The following is a 15,128-nucleotide window of genomic DNA, read 5'->3' on the forward strand; positions in this document are numbered from 1 at the left end:
TGCACCGACAAATAGTGGAGCAATATCAGAAAGGAGTTCGACAGTGTAAAATTGCAAAGAGTTTGAACATATCATCATCTACAGTGCATAATATCATCAAAAGATTCAGAGGATCTGGAAGAATCTCTGTGCGTAAGGGTCAAGGCCGGAAAACCATACTGGGTGCCCGTGATCTTCGGGCCCTTAGACGGCACTGCATCACATACAGGCATGCTTCTGTATTGGAAATCACAAAATGGGCTCAGGAATATTTCCAGAGAACATTATCTGTGAACACAATTCACCGTGCCATCCGCCGTTGCCAGCTAAAACTCTATAGTTCAAAGAAGAAGCCATATCTAAACATGATCCAGAAGCGCAGACGTCTTCTCTGGGCCAAGGCTCATTTAAAATGGACTGTGGCAAAGTGGAAAACTGTTCTGTGGTCAGACGAATCAAAATTTGAAGTTCTTTATGGAAATCAGGGACGCTGTGTCATTCGGACTAAAGAGGGGAAGGACGACCGGAGTTGTTATCAGCGCTCAGTTCAGAAGCCTGCATCTCTGATGGTATGGGGTTGCATTAGTGCGTGTGGCATGGGAAGTTTACACATGTGGAAAGACACCATCAATGCTGAAAGGTATATCCAGGTTCTAGAGCAACATATGCTCCCATCCAGACGACGTCTCTTTCAGGGAAGACCTTGCATTTTCCAACATGGCAATGCCAAACCACATACTGCATCAATTACAGCATCATGGCTGCGTAGAAGAAGGGTCCGGGTACTGAACTGGCCAGCCTGCAGTCCAGATCTTTCACCCGTAGAAAAAAAACATTTGGCACATCATAAAACGGAACACACGACAAAAAAGACCTAAGACAGTTGAGCAACTAGAATCCTACATTAGACAAGAATGGGTTAACATTCCTTTCCCTAAACTTGAGCAACTTGTCTCCTCAGTCCCCAGACGTTTACAGACTGTTGTAAAGAGAAAAGGGGATGTCTCACAGTGGTAAACATGGCCTTGTCCCAGCTTTTTTGAGATGTGATGCTGTCATGAAATTTAAAAATCACCTAATTTTTCTCTTTAAATGATACATTTTCTCAGTTTAAACATTTGATATGTCATCTATGTTCTATTCTGAATAAAATATGGAATTTTGAAACTTCCACATTCCGTTTCGTTCCGTTTTTATTTACAATTTGTACTTTGTCCCAACTTTTTTGGAATCGGGGTTGGATTTATTGAGGAAAATAATCCAACATTACATATCTGTGAGTAGCAAAAGGATGTGAACCTTTGCTTTCAGTATCTGGTGTGACCCCCTTGTGCAGCAATAACTGTAGCTAAACGTTTCCGGTAACTGTTGATCAGTCCTGCACACCGGCTTGGAGGAATTTTAGCCCATTCCTCCATACAGAACAGCTTCAACTCTGGGATGTTGGTGGGTTTCCTCACATGGACTGCTCGCTTCAGGTCCTTCCACAACATTTCCATTGGATTAAGGTCAGGACTTTGACTTGGCCATTCCAAAACATTCAATTTATTCTTCTTTAACTATTCTTTGGTAGAACGACTTGTGTGCTTAGGGTCGTTGTCTTGCTGCATGACCCACCTTCTCTTGAGATTCAGTTCATGGACAGATGTCCTGACATTTTCCTTTAGAATTCACTGGTATAATTCAGAATTTATTGTTCCATCAATAATGGCAAGCCATCCTGGCCCAGATGCAGCAAAACAGGCCCAAACCATGATACTACCACCACCATGTTTCACAGATGGGATAAGGTTCTTATGCTGGAATGCAGTGTTTTCCTTTCTCCAAACATAATGCTTCTCATTTAAACCAAAAAGTTCTGTTTTGGTATCATCCGTCCACAAAACATTTTTCCAATAGCCTTCTGGCTTGTCCATGTGATCTTTAGCAAACTGCAGACGAGCAGCAATGTTCTTTTTGGAGAGCAGTGGCTTTCTCCTTGCAACCCTGCCATGCACAACATTGTTGTTCAGTGTTCTCCTGATGGTGGACTCATGAACATTAACATTAACCAATGTGAGAGAGGCCTTCAGTTGCTTAGAAGTTACCCTGGGGTCCTTTGTGACCTCGCCGACTATTACACGCCTTGCTCTTGAAGTGATCTTTGTTGGTCGACCACTCCTGGACAGGGTAACAATGGTCTTGAATTTCCTCCATTTGTACACAATCTGTCTGACTGTGGATTGGTGGAGTCCAAATTCTTTAGAAATGGTTTTGTAACCTTTTCCAGCCTGATGAGCATCAACAACACTTTTTCTGAGGTCCTCAGAAATCTCCTTTGTTTATGCCATGATACACTTCCACAAACATGTGTTGTGAAGATCAGACTTTGATAGATCCATGTTCTTTAAATAAAACAGGGTGCCCACTCACACCTGATTGTCATCCCATTGATTGAAAACACCTGACTCTAATTTCACCTTCAAATTAACTGCTAATCCTAGAGGTTCACATACTTTTGCCACTCACTGATATGTAATATTGGATCATTTTCCTCAATAAATAAATGACCAAGTATAATATTTTTGTCTCATTTGTTTAACTGGGCTTTCTTTATCTACTTTTAGGACTTGTGTGAAAATCTGATTATGTTTTAGGTCATATTTATGCAGAAATATAGAAAATTCTAAAGGCTTCACAAACTTTCAAGCACCACTGTAAATGATTTTTTATATAATTTTAAAAAAATTAAATAATCACCTGTGGATTTATGCTAAAACAATTATCTGAATAATAGTTAAATATTTAACAACTTAACGATATATTGAGCTTTAACAAAGTGTCTGAAAAGACGTGATGTTTATCTATAAGTTTACAAACAAACTATTTTAACAACAGAAATATGGGAACAGAAAGTCAATAAAAGTATTGTGGTGCAATTCGTCATGATATCATTCAGAACCCACCCTGATTTTGGCTCTCTCTTTCCATGAAGGCTCTCTGCGCAACTCATATGAACATGACAAAGCACTTTTTGACTCTTTCTTCTAATACCTGTTTCTACTCTCATGCATGCAGTTTCTCAGAATGGTACTTAATGCTTTTTTTAGATACGCAGCAATGCCAAGCACCCAACAGCAGCGCGCATGTGCGCGCGCGCACACACACACACACACACACACACAAAAACTGACCCTTACAAGCCCTCCAGCTATTTCAAGTACAGAGAAATGGAAACATCTTCAGCTACAGTATCAAATGCATGTCAGAAGTTCAGACGAAGGGACACTTTCATGCCCACGTGTTCAAATACCATCTGACAACCATCATAGTGGGGTGGAGTGCTCACACACAGTAAGATGCTCCTATAGGTGTTCTTTATTTGTGGACAGAAGCAACTGTATACTGTATATAGGATTTTGCTTCTCATGTGAAGCAACCCTGCATGTGTTTACATGTCACACAATCAAGCACAAAAAAGAAGGTAACCACCACTTTAATAAAATGTTCCTTTTGAGATATGATAAATTATGCCACAATATGCTTTTCTGGCAGAATTGCACAAAGTAGAGTTGAAAAGTACCCCATGTCAAGACTCTCGTCTCTGCGAGCCTACCACACAGATTTAATACTTGTCATTTTTAGGGCATACCTAACATGTGTTTTCATTCTCTCTCTCTTCCCCCCCAATCTGCCCCTCTGAGTTACATGTTGGTCCTGGGATTGAGATGCTGGCCTCTTCTGCCCCTCGGACCTGCTTGATCCATCATGGTGCCCTGTGTCTGGTCGGAGTTTTATCGCATCGCTCCTGTGAAGGACGGCCCCATGAGGACAGTTGAGGGTTATAAGAGGATGCTCTTGACTCTTACAGTAATGCTTTTATGGCTGAGGACTACAGTTGTCTTGCTAACTTTAGGACTGCAGTTATCATGAATCAGTTTTGCACTCAAGTTTCCATCAATGAAGAGTTATAACATCAACGAAACTGTCCTCATGTTAAAACTGTTAATATTATAGTCAGGCTGTCTGTTGTTGCCCAAATGAGGATGGGTTCCCTTTTGAGTCTGGTTCCTCTCGAGGTTTCTTCCTCATGTCGTCTGAGGGAGTTTTTCCTTACCACCGTCGCCACAGGCTTGCTCATTGGGGATAGATTAGGGATAAAATTAGCTCATGTTTTAAGTTGTTCAAATTCTGTAAAGCTGCTTTGCGACAATGTTTACTGTTAAAAGCGCTATACAAATAAACTTGACTGACTGACTGATATCTACACAAACAACAATAGCCGTTTAAAATGTTGCTCCAGCATGTGTTGTTCATAAATCAGTGTTCATTCTTACATTATTGTGACAGCTACATCTGTACACCTTTTCTTGGCTCAGACAAAATTGCCCCCAAGCGGATTTCATTTTCTCTGTCATAACTAATGGAACATACAATTTCTTGCCAAGAATTTCCAATTAGCGTTCAATCGGAGTGCAGGGCCGATGACAAACCACATCATCACACCTGTCACGGACAGTTCTCCATCCAGCTACCAGAGGGCACTGTCACCCGAGTTCTGAACTTCTGTCTTGGTGGTTGTTCCAGTTTCCTGCTCCCATGTTCCTACAGTATGTGATTCTTATGTTTACAAAAGGGATCCTTTCCATTTTGTCAGACATTTATAACCACATTATGAGCTGGTCAATGACCAAAACAATTGGTTTAATTTGACGTGAATGTTTGTCCCATAAAATTACATTTTATAGCTGTTTTGTGTTTGCCGGTTATCGTGTTCTTACTAAATACTGGATTGGTTTCAATAATTTTTGTACCGAGTAAAAATTTGGACCACAAAAGATGGGGAAATAGGGCCCAGGGTGTGTGTCCAATAATATATAACACACACACACACACACACACACGAGGGTAAGTCAAAAAGTTCTAAGACAAATTGAAAAAAAAAAATCTTTATTTATGAAAATAACAAAGCTATTTCTCTACATATCCTCCATTTAAATCTAAACACTTCTGCAAGCGATATTTCCATCGGAGAATTCCTTCTTTGTATTCCTTTTTTTGAATTCATTTTGAAAATATAAAATCTGTCTTAGAACTTTTTGACTTACCCTCGTGTGCATGCGTGCGTGCGTGCATGCGTGCATAGATAGATAGATAGATAGATAGATAGATAGATAGATAGATAGATAGATAGATAGATAGATAGATAGATAGATAGAAGCAGAGTTCCCCTTTTAAAGTGTACATGCATTACCACTAGTTTTCAGATTTCCTTTTTTTTCCTCTGCTGCTTTATTTGAATTTTGTTAGCAGAACTAAATGTGTTGCTCCATATCAGTAGCACAAAATGTCATCAAGTGTTGTATATTTTTGGCGTATCGCCCACCCCTACCTGACCTAAAGCTGCTTAAAACACCTCACACACTCTCCTACACAAGGGCATGGAGCATGCTGGGGAATACATCATTGTTATGAATAGCACCCAAACCCACATCTCCTGTGATAAATCAACATGAAGAAATGATTTCACTTAAACACACTCAGAGTCTGACGCAAGTCAGTGTTTATATCCACTGATACACCTCACACACATGCAGTACAGCACCTTGCAAAAGTATTCAACCCCATTAAAAGTAATCAGATTCATGTGCATTACAAATAATTGTTCCAGTACGCTTGTGAGACAAAATAATTTATTTGCAGATCTTTAAAAAAAAAAACACCTCAAATGCTGCTTGTAAAAGTATTCAAGCACTTCAGACTAGTACTTGGTAGAACCACCTTTTGCTGCAATAACAGCTGGAAGTCTGCTGGGGGTAAGTTTCTACCAGCTCTGCACACTGTGTGATTTTCACATATTCTTCCTGACAGACATGCTCCATGTTCTTTAGGTTGGTTTGTATGGTGTTTTTTCAAACAGTGCCACAGATCCTTAACAGGGTTTAGATCTGGACTTTGATTTGGCTACCGTAGAGCATTTCACCTTCTTGTTTTTAAATACTCCTGTGATGCTTTGGCCTTGTGTTTGGGACCACTGTCCTGCTCAAATTTCCCCAAATCTTTTTTTTATTTTTAAATAAAAACAGACTGAAGCGGGTTTTCTTCTAATATCCCCCTGTATTTTGTATCTTTCCCCATCCATTCTCCCTTCAGTTCTGACAAAAAGCCCAGAGTCTGAGAATGAAAAACATCACCAGAGCATGATGCTGCCACCACCATGCTTCACTATAGGGATGGTGTTAGTTTTGCATGACACACAGCACTTTGAAACTTGCCCAAATACAACATCTCGACCTTCACATAATCACTGGTTCATTCTCCTGCTTTCACATGGCTCTTCTTGAGTAACAGTTTCTCGCCACCCTCTCCCTCTCATACAGTCTTCAATTATGCAGAGTTGGAAATGGTTGTCTGGAAATAAAATGGTTGTCTAGTTCACATTCACTCCACTCTGCTACTGTACTCCTTCAGAGTGACTGTTGGCCTCATTAGCTTCCTGTTGCCTCGCTGTCTTGTTTAATTTGTGAGTTTTGAGGGACAGCCTTGTCTAGCTGGTGCTTGGGTGGCGTGATGCAGCTTGGACTTCCTCACTACTGATCCAACAGCATTTATTGGTATTTAAAACAGCTTAGATATAATTTTACACCCTATTTCAGAATAATGAAATTATATTACTTTACCTTCAACTGCCTTAGAAGGCTCCTTATTCTCTTTATTTTTCACTCCTTTCCTTCAAACTGACTCATTTCAAAAGAGGTGGCTTTTGTTGAGAAAATATTCTAAAATATCACAAGTGAAGGCCAAATTTCTAAGTCAAATATGTCTTTATTCAGATAATATTCATCTGGAGCTTCCAGATCCTGGGGGATCGAATACTTCTGCAAGCAGTATTTTTGTGTTTTGGATTTTCTGTGAACTACGTGCTAAGTGGGAATTAATTTGGAAAAAAATAACTGTATTTAGCATTTATTATTAAGACAAATCTGATCAATTCTGGGGTAAATACTTTTGCAAGGTATGAATGAATGAATGAATGAATGTGAGAAGAGAAATGTATGAGACAGAGAAGTGTGTCTAGCATAGCTGTCTGCACAACATAAACAACTAATTAACCAACAGAGGAATGGAAAACTATCATTTCTGGGTGATTTTATTTTATTTTTCATTTCACTGGCCATAATCCTACTGTGTCTATCTGGGCATGTGAGAAAAACTGTGTGTGTAAACTGCAGTGCAACTGTGGTACTTAGTAGGCCAAAGTTCGTATTCAAATGTTTTTCAGTAATACTGTGTAAGGCAGTGTGTCTGGGTTTGTGTGATCTCATAATCCCTCATATTCCAGGCTTCTCAATTCTTCTACAGCACGCAGCACAGGTCAAAAAGTCACAGCAAACAAAAGATTCTGGAGCGAACATCCTGTCATCCCCAAAACAACCCGAAATAAAATAGGGAAACAAACACGGAAAAAAAAACACCCAATTCACAGAACAATGAATTGGGAAAACAACATTTGTTAGAGCTTTTGGGATATGCATGCAAGATGCCTGCATACATCTAAAAATTAAAATGAAAAAAGACCAAAATTCAGCTAGTACATTTCCGCTGGGTTGATTTGAGAGAACAGAGTCTTGTGTGCGTGTTTTTTTTTTTTTTTTTTGTGTGTGTGTGTGTGTGTGTGTGTACTCTGTGTGTGGTGTCAAGGTTAATGGAATTACATGCTGGTGTTAATTAGCACATGATCTTAGGCACGGTTAAGAACAGTGCAACAGGCTAACGTTAAGTATACCCACACCAAAACACGAGGGCCTAGGCAATTCGTTCCTTCTACAACCTTACCAAAGACAAATGGACCAGAAAAAAAGGAAACTTCTGAAGAAACATACAAGGTGACATCAACAGAATTGTAAGCACATGATATTTCAATTCTACTTTTAAATATATGGCATAAATCATTCTACAACAGTGAATGCTTTCTCTGCATTTAGGAATTCTGGCTCATGTGCTCTCCTTTATCATAAGTTATGGAACAGCTTACATGATAATGCTGTTTATAATACAGACTTACCTGTAGAGTTATTTCATGCCACATCCTTTCAAAAGAAGAACTCAGTGGTGTGGATTACATACACACACACACACATTGGTTTAATACCAGTGGATAGGGTACAATTAGCTTGTGTATTATTGTTGATAAAGAAATAACCCTTCTTAATGAGAACTGGCCATCTCATATATTCCTGTCATCATGGGAATAATCTGATGCCAAAAAACATCCACACACACATCTCAGGATGCAGGGTTCTCAACACACACTTCCACTCCCCAGATTTCTGGTTATCTGCTTGCTGCATTTGTGAAAGTTTGGTGAAGTAGAAGCGTGCTAATGGCTGTCACTTTCAAGTTGAACCCTGTGACCCTGAGCAAAATGCACTGTGGGAAACAACCCCCTGCAACACTGGCAGTGCTATTCTGAGCGCTGTCTCATATATATATATATATATATATATATATATATACACACACACACACACACATATTGAAAACAAAATCACGACACCAGTAAACAACACACTGCCCCCTGGATTTAGATGTCAGCAGTCAGGTGTTGTCTCAGCTGCACCATTTTAAATACATACAGTCTGTTGTGCCAATTAAACTTTCCACTTACCTTCTTGCACAACGTAACAGAAACCTGAGACAACATTCTCAGACAGAATTAGAGTTTAATCAACACTAAACAGCCGTCATGATGGTCCATGAAAAATCTGGTCTCTCAGTCATACAGACATGGGGTTTACCATTTCACCATAACGCGAAACAATTCACTGCTTTTGATGTAGAGTTTTGAAGTTGTTGTCAAGCTAATGATCACTGAACACATGTCAACATTCTAGTTTTCTTTTTATCATGTATTCATCATCAGTGAGCACTTGTCCTGGTCCAGGTCTTGGGGATAATAATCAGAGCCTATCATTCACACATAGGGGCAATTTAGCATAACGGTACCTAAATTAAAAGTGGGAGGAAACTGGAAAACCCAGATGAAATCCAACCAAACATGGGGCAAACGTGTGAAACCGTGTGCCATCACTAACCCAAGCTCAGGATGGAACCAGCAAATCTGGAGCTGTGAGAAGGTACCAAATATGCACCACCACCATGCCACACCTTACCTTTCCTTTCCTATTTTATTTATATTTCAGTAGTCAGTCAGTCTTATTCTTTTTCCTCTATGCCTACTCTTTCTCCAGTCTTGCTAACTCTTTCTTGACTTTTTTCTCCTCCTTATATCTTACTCTTTTCCCCACTTTCTCATCTCCCTCCCATTTCCACACTCTCTTCCCCCCTTCTCACCTGAACGCTACGAAGCAGCCAGATGCATCTTTCCCTTACGTCTTCGTAAGGACACCTCTTGGACAGCATGAGGACACGTGCCAGGACGCAGTTAAGCTCTTCAGTCGTCCTAGGAGTCGATGATGATGATGATGATGATGATGTCTTCTGAATTGGCCCTATAGTCTCCACCTTCCTCTTCACCTCCTGCTCAATGAGCTCCATGGCAGCATCTCTGGAACACGAGTCCCGGCTAGCTAGCGCTTCCCACGCCACTGCTCCATCTCTCACATCCATCACTGGCGGATTTTCTCAAGCTTCAGTTCTGATGGGGGCTGTGCAAAATTATATAGAAGGAAAAAAAGGTGTGTGTAGGGGAAGTTTTATGGGTTATTTTACAATCAGGGTACAAAGTTTGTGTCATGGGGTCCAAAATTCAAACTGACTCAAACTGGTTCTTGTACCAGTTTTTAAGTGAAGGACAAGCTAAAGAACAGATTTCAGGTAATTTTTTGACATATGTGTATGGTAGTTTTGTGTAATCTGCTATAAGATAAAGAAAAGTAGCAAATATGTTATCAAAGACTCCTTGTCAAAAAATAGCTGATAGAAATAAAATTCCAACAGTTAAGAAATTGTTAGTAGTCCATAACATTCACCTAATGTTATAGCATGTTCATGAACTATTTAGTTTTTTTTTCTAAGTAAATTAAGTGTAGCTTTAAGCAGGGCTGGGAGAAACAAATGAAGTGATTCTCGGAGAGGACGGTTTTTTTTGACAATTCAGAATCCACTACTTCCATAAGTAAGCTTTGTGTTAGTTGTCTCTAATATTTATGTCCCAATATCTTGACCACATTTTAGGATGAAAATAATCATTTTAGATATGTTATTTTATATTGAAAAATTAGCTGTCTCAGAGAAGACATTTTTTTGACACAATTACATACTAATTTGATCAAAATAGTCTGAAAACTTACTGGCATTCAACATTAAAACTTAACTATGTTTCCAATGATATGGAACCAATTATTTGTTTTATGGTACAACCCCGATTCCAAAAAAGTTGGGACAAAGTACAAATTGTAAATAAAAACGGAATGCAATAATTTACAAATCTCAAAAACTGATATTGTATTCACAATAGAACATAGACAACATATCAAATGTCAAAAGTGAGACATTTTGAAATTTCATGCCAAATATTGGCTCATTTGAAATTTCATGACAGCAACACATCTCAAAAAAGTTGGGACAGGGGCAATAAGAGGCTGGAAAAGTTAAAGGTACAAAAAAGGAACAGCTGGAGGACCAAATTGCAACTCATTAGGTCAATTGGCAATAGGTCATTAACATGACTGGGTATAAAAAGAGCATCTTGGAGTGGCAACGGCTCTCAGAAGTAAAGATGGGAAGAGGATCACCAATCCCCCTAATTCTGCGCCGACAAATAGTGGAGCAATATCAGAAAGGAGTTCGACAGTGTAAAATTGCAAACAGTTTGAACATATCAATCATCTACAGTGCATAATATCATCAAAAGATTCAGAGGATCTGGAAGAATCTCTGTGCGTAAGGGTCAAGGCCGGAAAACCATACTGGGTGCCCGTGATCTTCGGGCCCTTAGACGGCACTGCATCACATACAGGCATGCTTCTGTATTGGAAATCACAAAATGGGCTCAGGAATATTTCCAGAGAACATTATTTGTGAACACAATTCACCGTGCCATCCGCCGTTGCCAGCTAAAACTCTATAGTTCAAAGAAGAAGCCGTATCTAAACATGATCCAGAAGCGCAGACGTCTTCTCTGGGCCAAGGCTCATTTAAAATGGACTGTGGCAAAGTGGAAAACTGTTCTGTGGTCAGAAGAATCAAAATTTGAAGTTCTTTATGGAAATCAGGGACGCTGTGTCATTCGGACTAAAGAGGAGAAGGGCAACCAGAGTTGTTATCAGCGCTCAGTTCAGAAGCCTGCATTTCTGATGGTATGGGGTTGCATTAGTGCGTGTGGCATGGGCAGCTTACACATCTGGAAAGACACCATCAATGCTAAAAGGTATATCCAGGTTCTAGAGCAGCATATGCTCCCATCCAGACGACGTCTCTTTCAGGGAAGACCTTGCATTTTCCAACATGACAATGCCAAACCACATACTGCATCAATTACAGCATCATGGCTGTGTAGAAGAAGGGTCCGGGTACTGAACTGGCCAGCCTGCAGTCCAGATCTTTCACCCATAGAAAACATTTGGTGCGTCATAAAATGGAAGATACGACAAAAAAGACCTAAGACAGTTGAGCAACTAGAATCCTACATTAGACAAGAATGGGTTAACATTCCTATCCCTAAACTTGAGCAACTTGTCTCCTCAGTCCCCAGACGTTTACAGACTGTTGTAAAGAGAAAAGGGGATGTCTCACAGTGGTAAACATGGCCTTGTCCCAACTTTTTTGAGATGTGTTGTTGTCATGAAATTTAAAATCACCTAATTTTTCTCTTTAAATGATACATTTTCTCAGTTTAAACATTTGATATGTCATCTATGTTCTATTCTGAATAAAATATGGAATTTTGAAACTTCCACATCATTGCATTCCGTTTTTATTCACAATTTGTACTTTGTCCCAACTTTTTTGGAATCGGGGTTGTATAAAGAATGATTTAAGTGCATCCCTTTTGGAGCTACCTGTGGTCAAAAAAGCACTTTTTCTAAATGACACGAGTAATTTTGCTAAATATTACATATATTGCCATACATTCACCAAAAATAACGTTATCACCAATTTTTTTTTTTTTTTTGCATGGTAAACAGAGCTATCACAGGGCTACAATAAACAACCAAGTTTATTTAGTCAAGCCTTTTGATATTGAAGATAATAAGTGTTAAATGTGATTTTTAGCTTGCGTACCCTGATTGTAAAACAACCCTAATGGGAGTTTGAACACTATTTTAAAGAAATCCCACTCCAAGCTTATGTGCAAAATTTCATCAAGATACTAATATCCTGAAATAATATTTGCCCTAAATGCCTCAACACTGAACATGCAACTGTTTGTTTTTTTTCTGCAAGAGCACTGACACAAATAAAATATTTACCTTCCATGTAATCGATTGCTGAACATAACTCACAAAGCAAAAAAAATCTCAGATTAATTTTAATGTAAGTATCATTTATAAACGTGCATGTTACAGATTTATATATTAAAAAAATATATATGTATGAGGTTTTTATAACTACAGTATTAAGTTGTGTACTAGCCGAGCCTGGTGCATTCAGTCACCTCACAAATGGACCATCAGGGTTAAAATAAACAATTAGTCATGAAGGCATACTTCATTTATATATCCGTTAAATAATATCACACACAAATACTTACAGCATTTACATTGTTTCTTGTCCAGTCCCGAACAGCAAGCACTCAGAAGGAGGCGGAGAAGCAGTATGTCTATGTAGGACGAAGTGAGTAAACACATGATTGACAAGCGTGTCTGCGAATAGTGTGTGTCATAAACGCGGGTAGGCGGAGGCGATCAGAGTCTGGACCAATCAGAGAGCACGTAAGGCGTTGCTCAGGGGACGGGAAGGCGGAAGTATGGGGATTGTAGTGTACACACTCTTCAGTCCACATGCCATTGAATGCAGCTTGGGAAAACACAAAACCGCATGTACCGGCATCCAAAGTGAAGTGAAGTGAAATGAAGCTAATTCGGTTCAGGGTTCAGCAGCCCCGCCACCACTTGTTTATCAGAAACCCAATATCCTCTTCATTTACGTAAACTGTGCACCACATCCTCATGGACTTCCTCACAGACTAGATGAGATGAGATTATTAAGTATCACTATGAATATGATGGTAGCCTCTAAGCAAATAAAACCCTTAACATATCATTTCCTGTTTATAGATTTTCCACAGGGGTGGTGTAGTGGTTAGCGCTGTCGCCTCACAGCAAGAAGGTCCTGGGTTTGAGCCCCGTGGCTGGCGAGGGCCTTTCTGTGCGGAGTTTGCATGTTGTCCCCGTGGGTTTCCTCCGGGTGCTCCAGTTTCCCCCACAGTCCAAAGACATGCAGGTTAGGTTAACTGGTGACTCTAAATTGACCATAGGTGTGAATGGTTGTCTATGTGTCAGGCCTGTGATGACCTGGTGACTTGTCCAGGGTGTACCCTGCCTTTCACCCGTAGTCAGCTGGGATAGGCTCCAGCTTGCCTGTAACCCTGTAGAACAGGATAAAGCAGCTAGAGATAATGAGATTTTCCACAGATGAATGATTAATCAAGATTCCTAGGTCTGTGCGTGAAGACAGTTGAAGCTGGCCTGGCTGGAAACAATGCAACAACTTCCAGTGCAGTTGTTAACCTCAAAACATCTTCCTGATTTTTGATTTTCATCTGGGGGGGAAAGTGTCTTACATTCTATGGCCTAAAGTATGTGGACACCTGACCATCACACACTGGTATAGAAAGTCTTTGTAGCATTACAGTTTCCCTTCACGAAAACTAATACCCCTTTCCAACCAACAGGAAATGGGTTCTTGAACCCTTCAGGATTCCTTGAACCTTGGTGCCAGCTAGCAAACTGGTCCATATTTTCACCAGTTTTGAGCAGAACCATTGTCATCAAGGATGTGCCATGAATGGAGGGCGTTGCACAATGCACAACTGGAGTAAACAGCTCAGCAAGATGGCGGATTGCATTGATTACCTGCAAGCTTTTGTTCTGTTCAGATATTTGTTTTCGGTCCAATTTTTTTCTGAAGTTGTATCCTTTTCCGTTGAGTTCTCCTTTGCTGCACTCTGCTTCCTCTCCAAACTAATGACACATCCACCAATGTTATCACGGTTTGTGCTGGGAAAACCAGCTATAGTTTGGTTCCAGCTGTGAACCAACTTTTGAGGTTTCAAACCAGTTTATGTTCTGAACACTTCAAAATTTAGTGCACGAATCAGAATGGAACCTGTTCCCTGTTGGTCACAAAGGGGTGTAAGGCAGCTTGAGGGCTAGTTTGGTCGAAAATGCAAACCAATTCTTTGAAAGTTTGCAAGTTGAACCAACTGGCATGATCACCAGCCCAGAACTAGCACCTAATTCGCATTGACGGAACGGTGGTATAAGAGGGGTAGACATGTTCCAGCATGACACTGCCCCTGTGTAAAAAGTGAGCTCCATGCTACACATGTCCGACATAGAGCCCTGACCTCAACCCCACTGAACACCTTTGGGACATTTGCACACTTCACCCAACATCAGCCTGACCTCACTAATGCTCTTGTAGCTGAATGAACAAAAAAAATATCCCCACAGCCACATTCCAAAAATGTAGTGGAAATCCAGCTAAGGGGAATAAATCTAAAATCTGGAATAGATGTTCAACAAGGATATATTGGTGTGATAATGAGGTGTCCACATACTTTTGGCTGTATAATGTATTTATACAAGCATTTATAGAAACTCTTCTTTCCCTAATGTGGCCTGCTACTAGGAACTGAAAGTGGAGATGCTTCAGTTCAGTGGTAAAATTCAAATTGAAGGCTATGTGAATCATTCACCTTTTCAACAGGAATAAAGTGCAACATATCCAGGCATTATGGCTGCTGTCACTTGGAAACTTATCAGGGCTATTTCTCTTTTTTCCAGGAGTGAATATAAGATTAGAGCTTTGAATGTGTCAGTACTTACAGTGTCTTGCAAAACTAAAAAAAAAAAGAAAACACGTTTGGATTTTGCCCAGCAGTATATGGCAGACTCCCCAAACACATGGAAGAAGATTCTCTGGTCAGGTGAGACTAAAATTGAACTTTTTGGCCATCATGGGAAATGCCATGTGTAGTTCAA

General features: G+C 39.9%; 1 protein-coding gene across 2 annotated transcripts in view; it reads right to left on the bottom strand.

Moving 5' to 3' along the window:
- The window catches only part of sesn1 (sestrin 1), a 131,285-nt gene extending 118,536 nt beyond the window's left edge, over window positions 1-12,749 (bottom strand). For both annotated transcript variants that reach the window (XM_060914149.1, XM_060914148.1), the window contains exons 1-2: window positions 12,674-12,749; window positions 9,313-9,626 (exon numbers count right to left, since the gene is read on the bottom strand). In XM_060914149.1, the coding sequence (XP_060770132.1) occupies window positions 9,313-9,588 (276 nt within the window). In that variant the 5' untranslated portion in view covers window positions 9,589-9,626; window positions 12,674-12,749. The remainder of the gene's footprint in view (window positions 1-9,312; window positions 9,627-12,673) is intronic.
- Between the last annotated feature and the right edge of the window lie 2,379 nt (window positions 12,750-15,128).

The sequence above is a fragment of the Neoarius graeffei genome, chromosome 2 (assembly GCF_027579695.1).
Source record: "Neoarius graeffei isolate fNeoGra1 chromosome 2, fNeoGra1.pri, whole genome shotgun sequence".
NCBI lineage: Eukaryota > Metazoa > Chordata > Actinopteri > Siluriformes > Ariidae > Neoarius > Neoarius graeffei.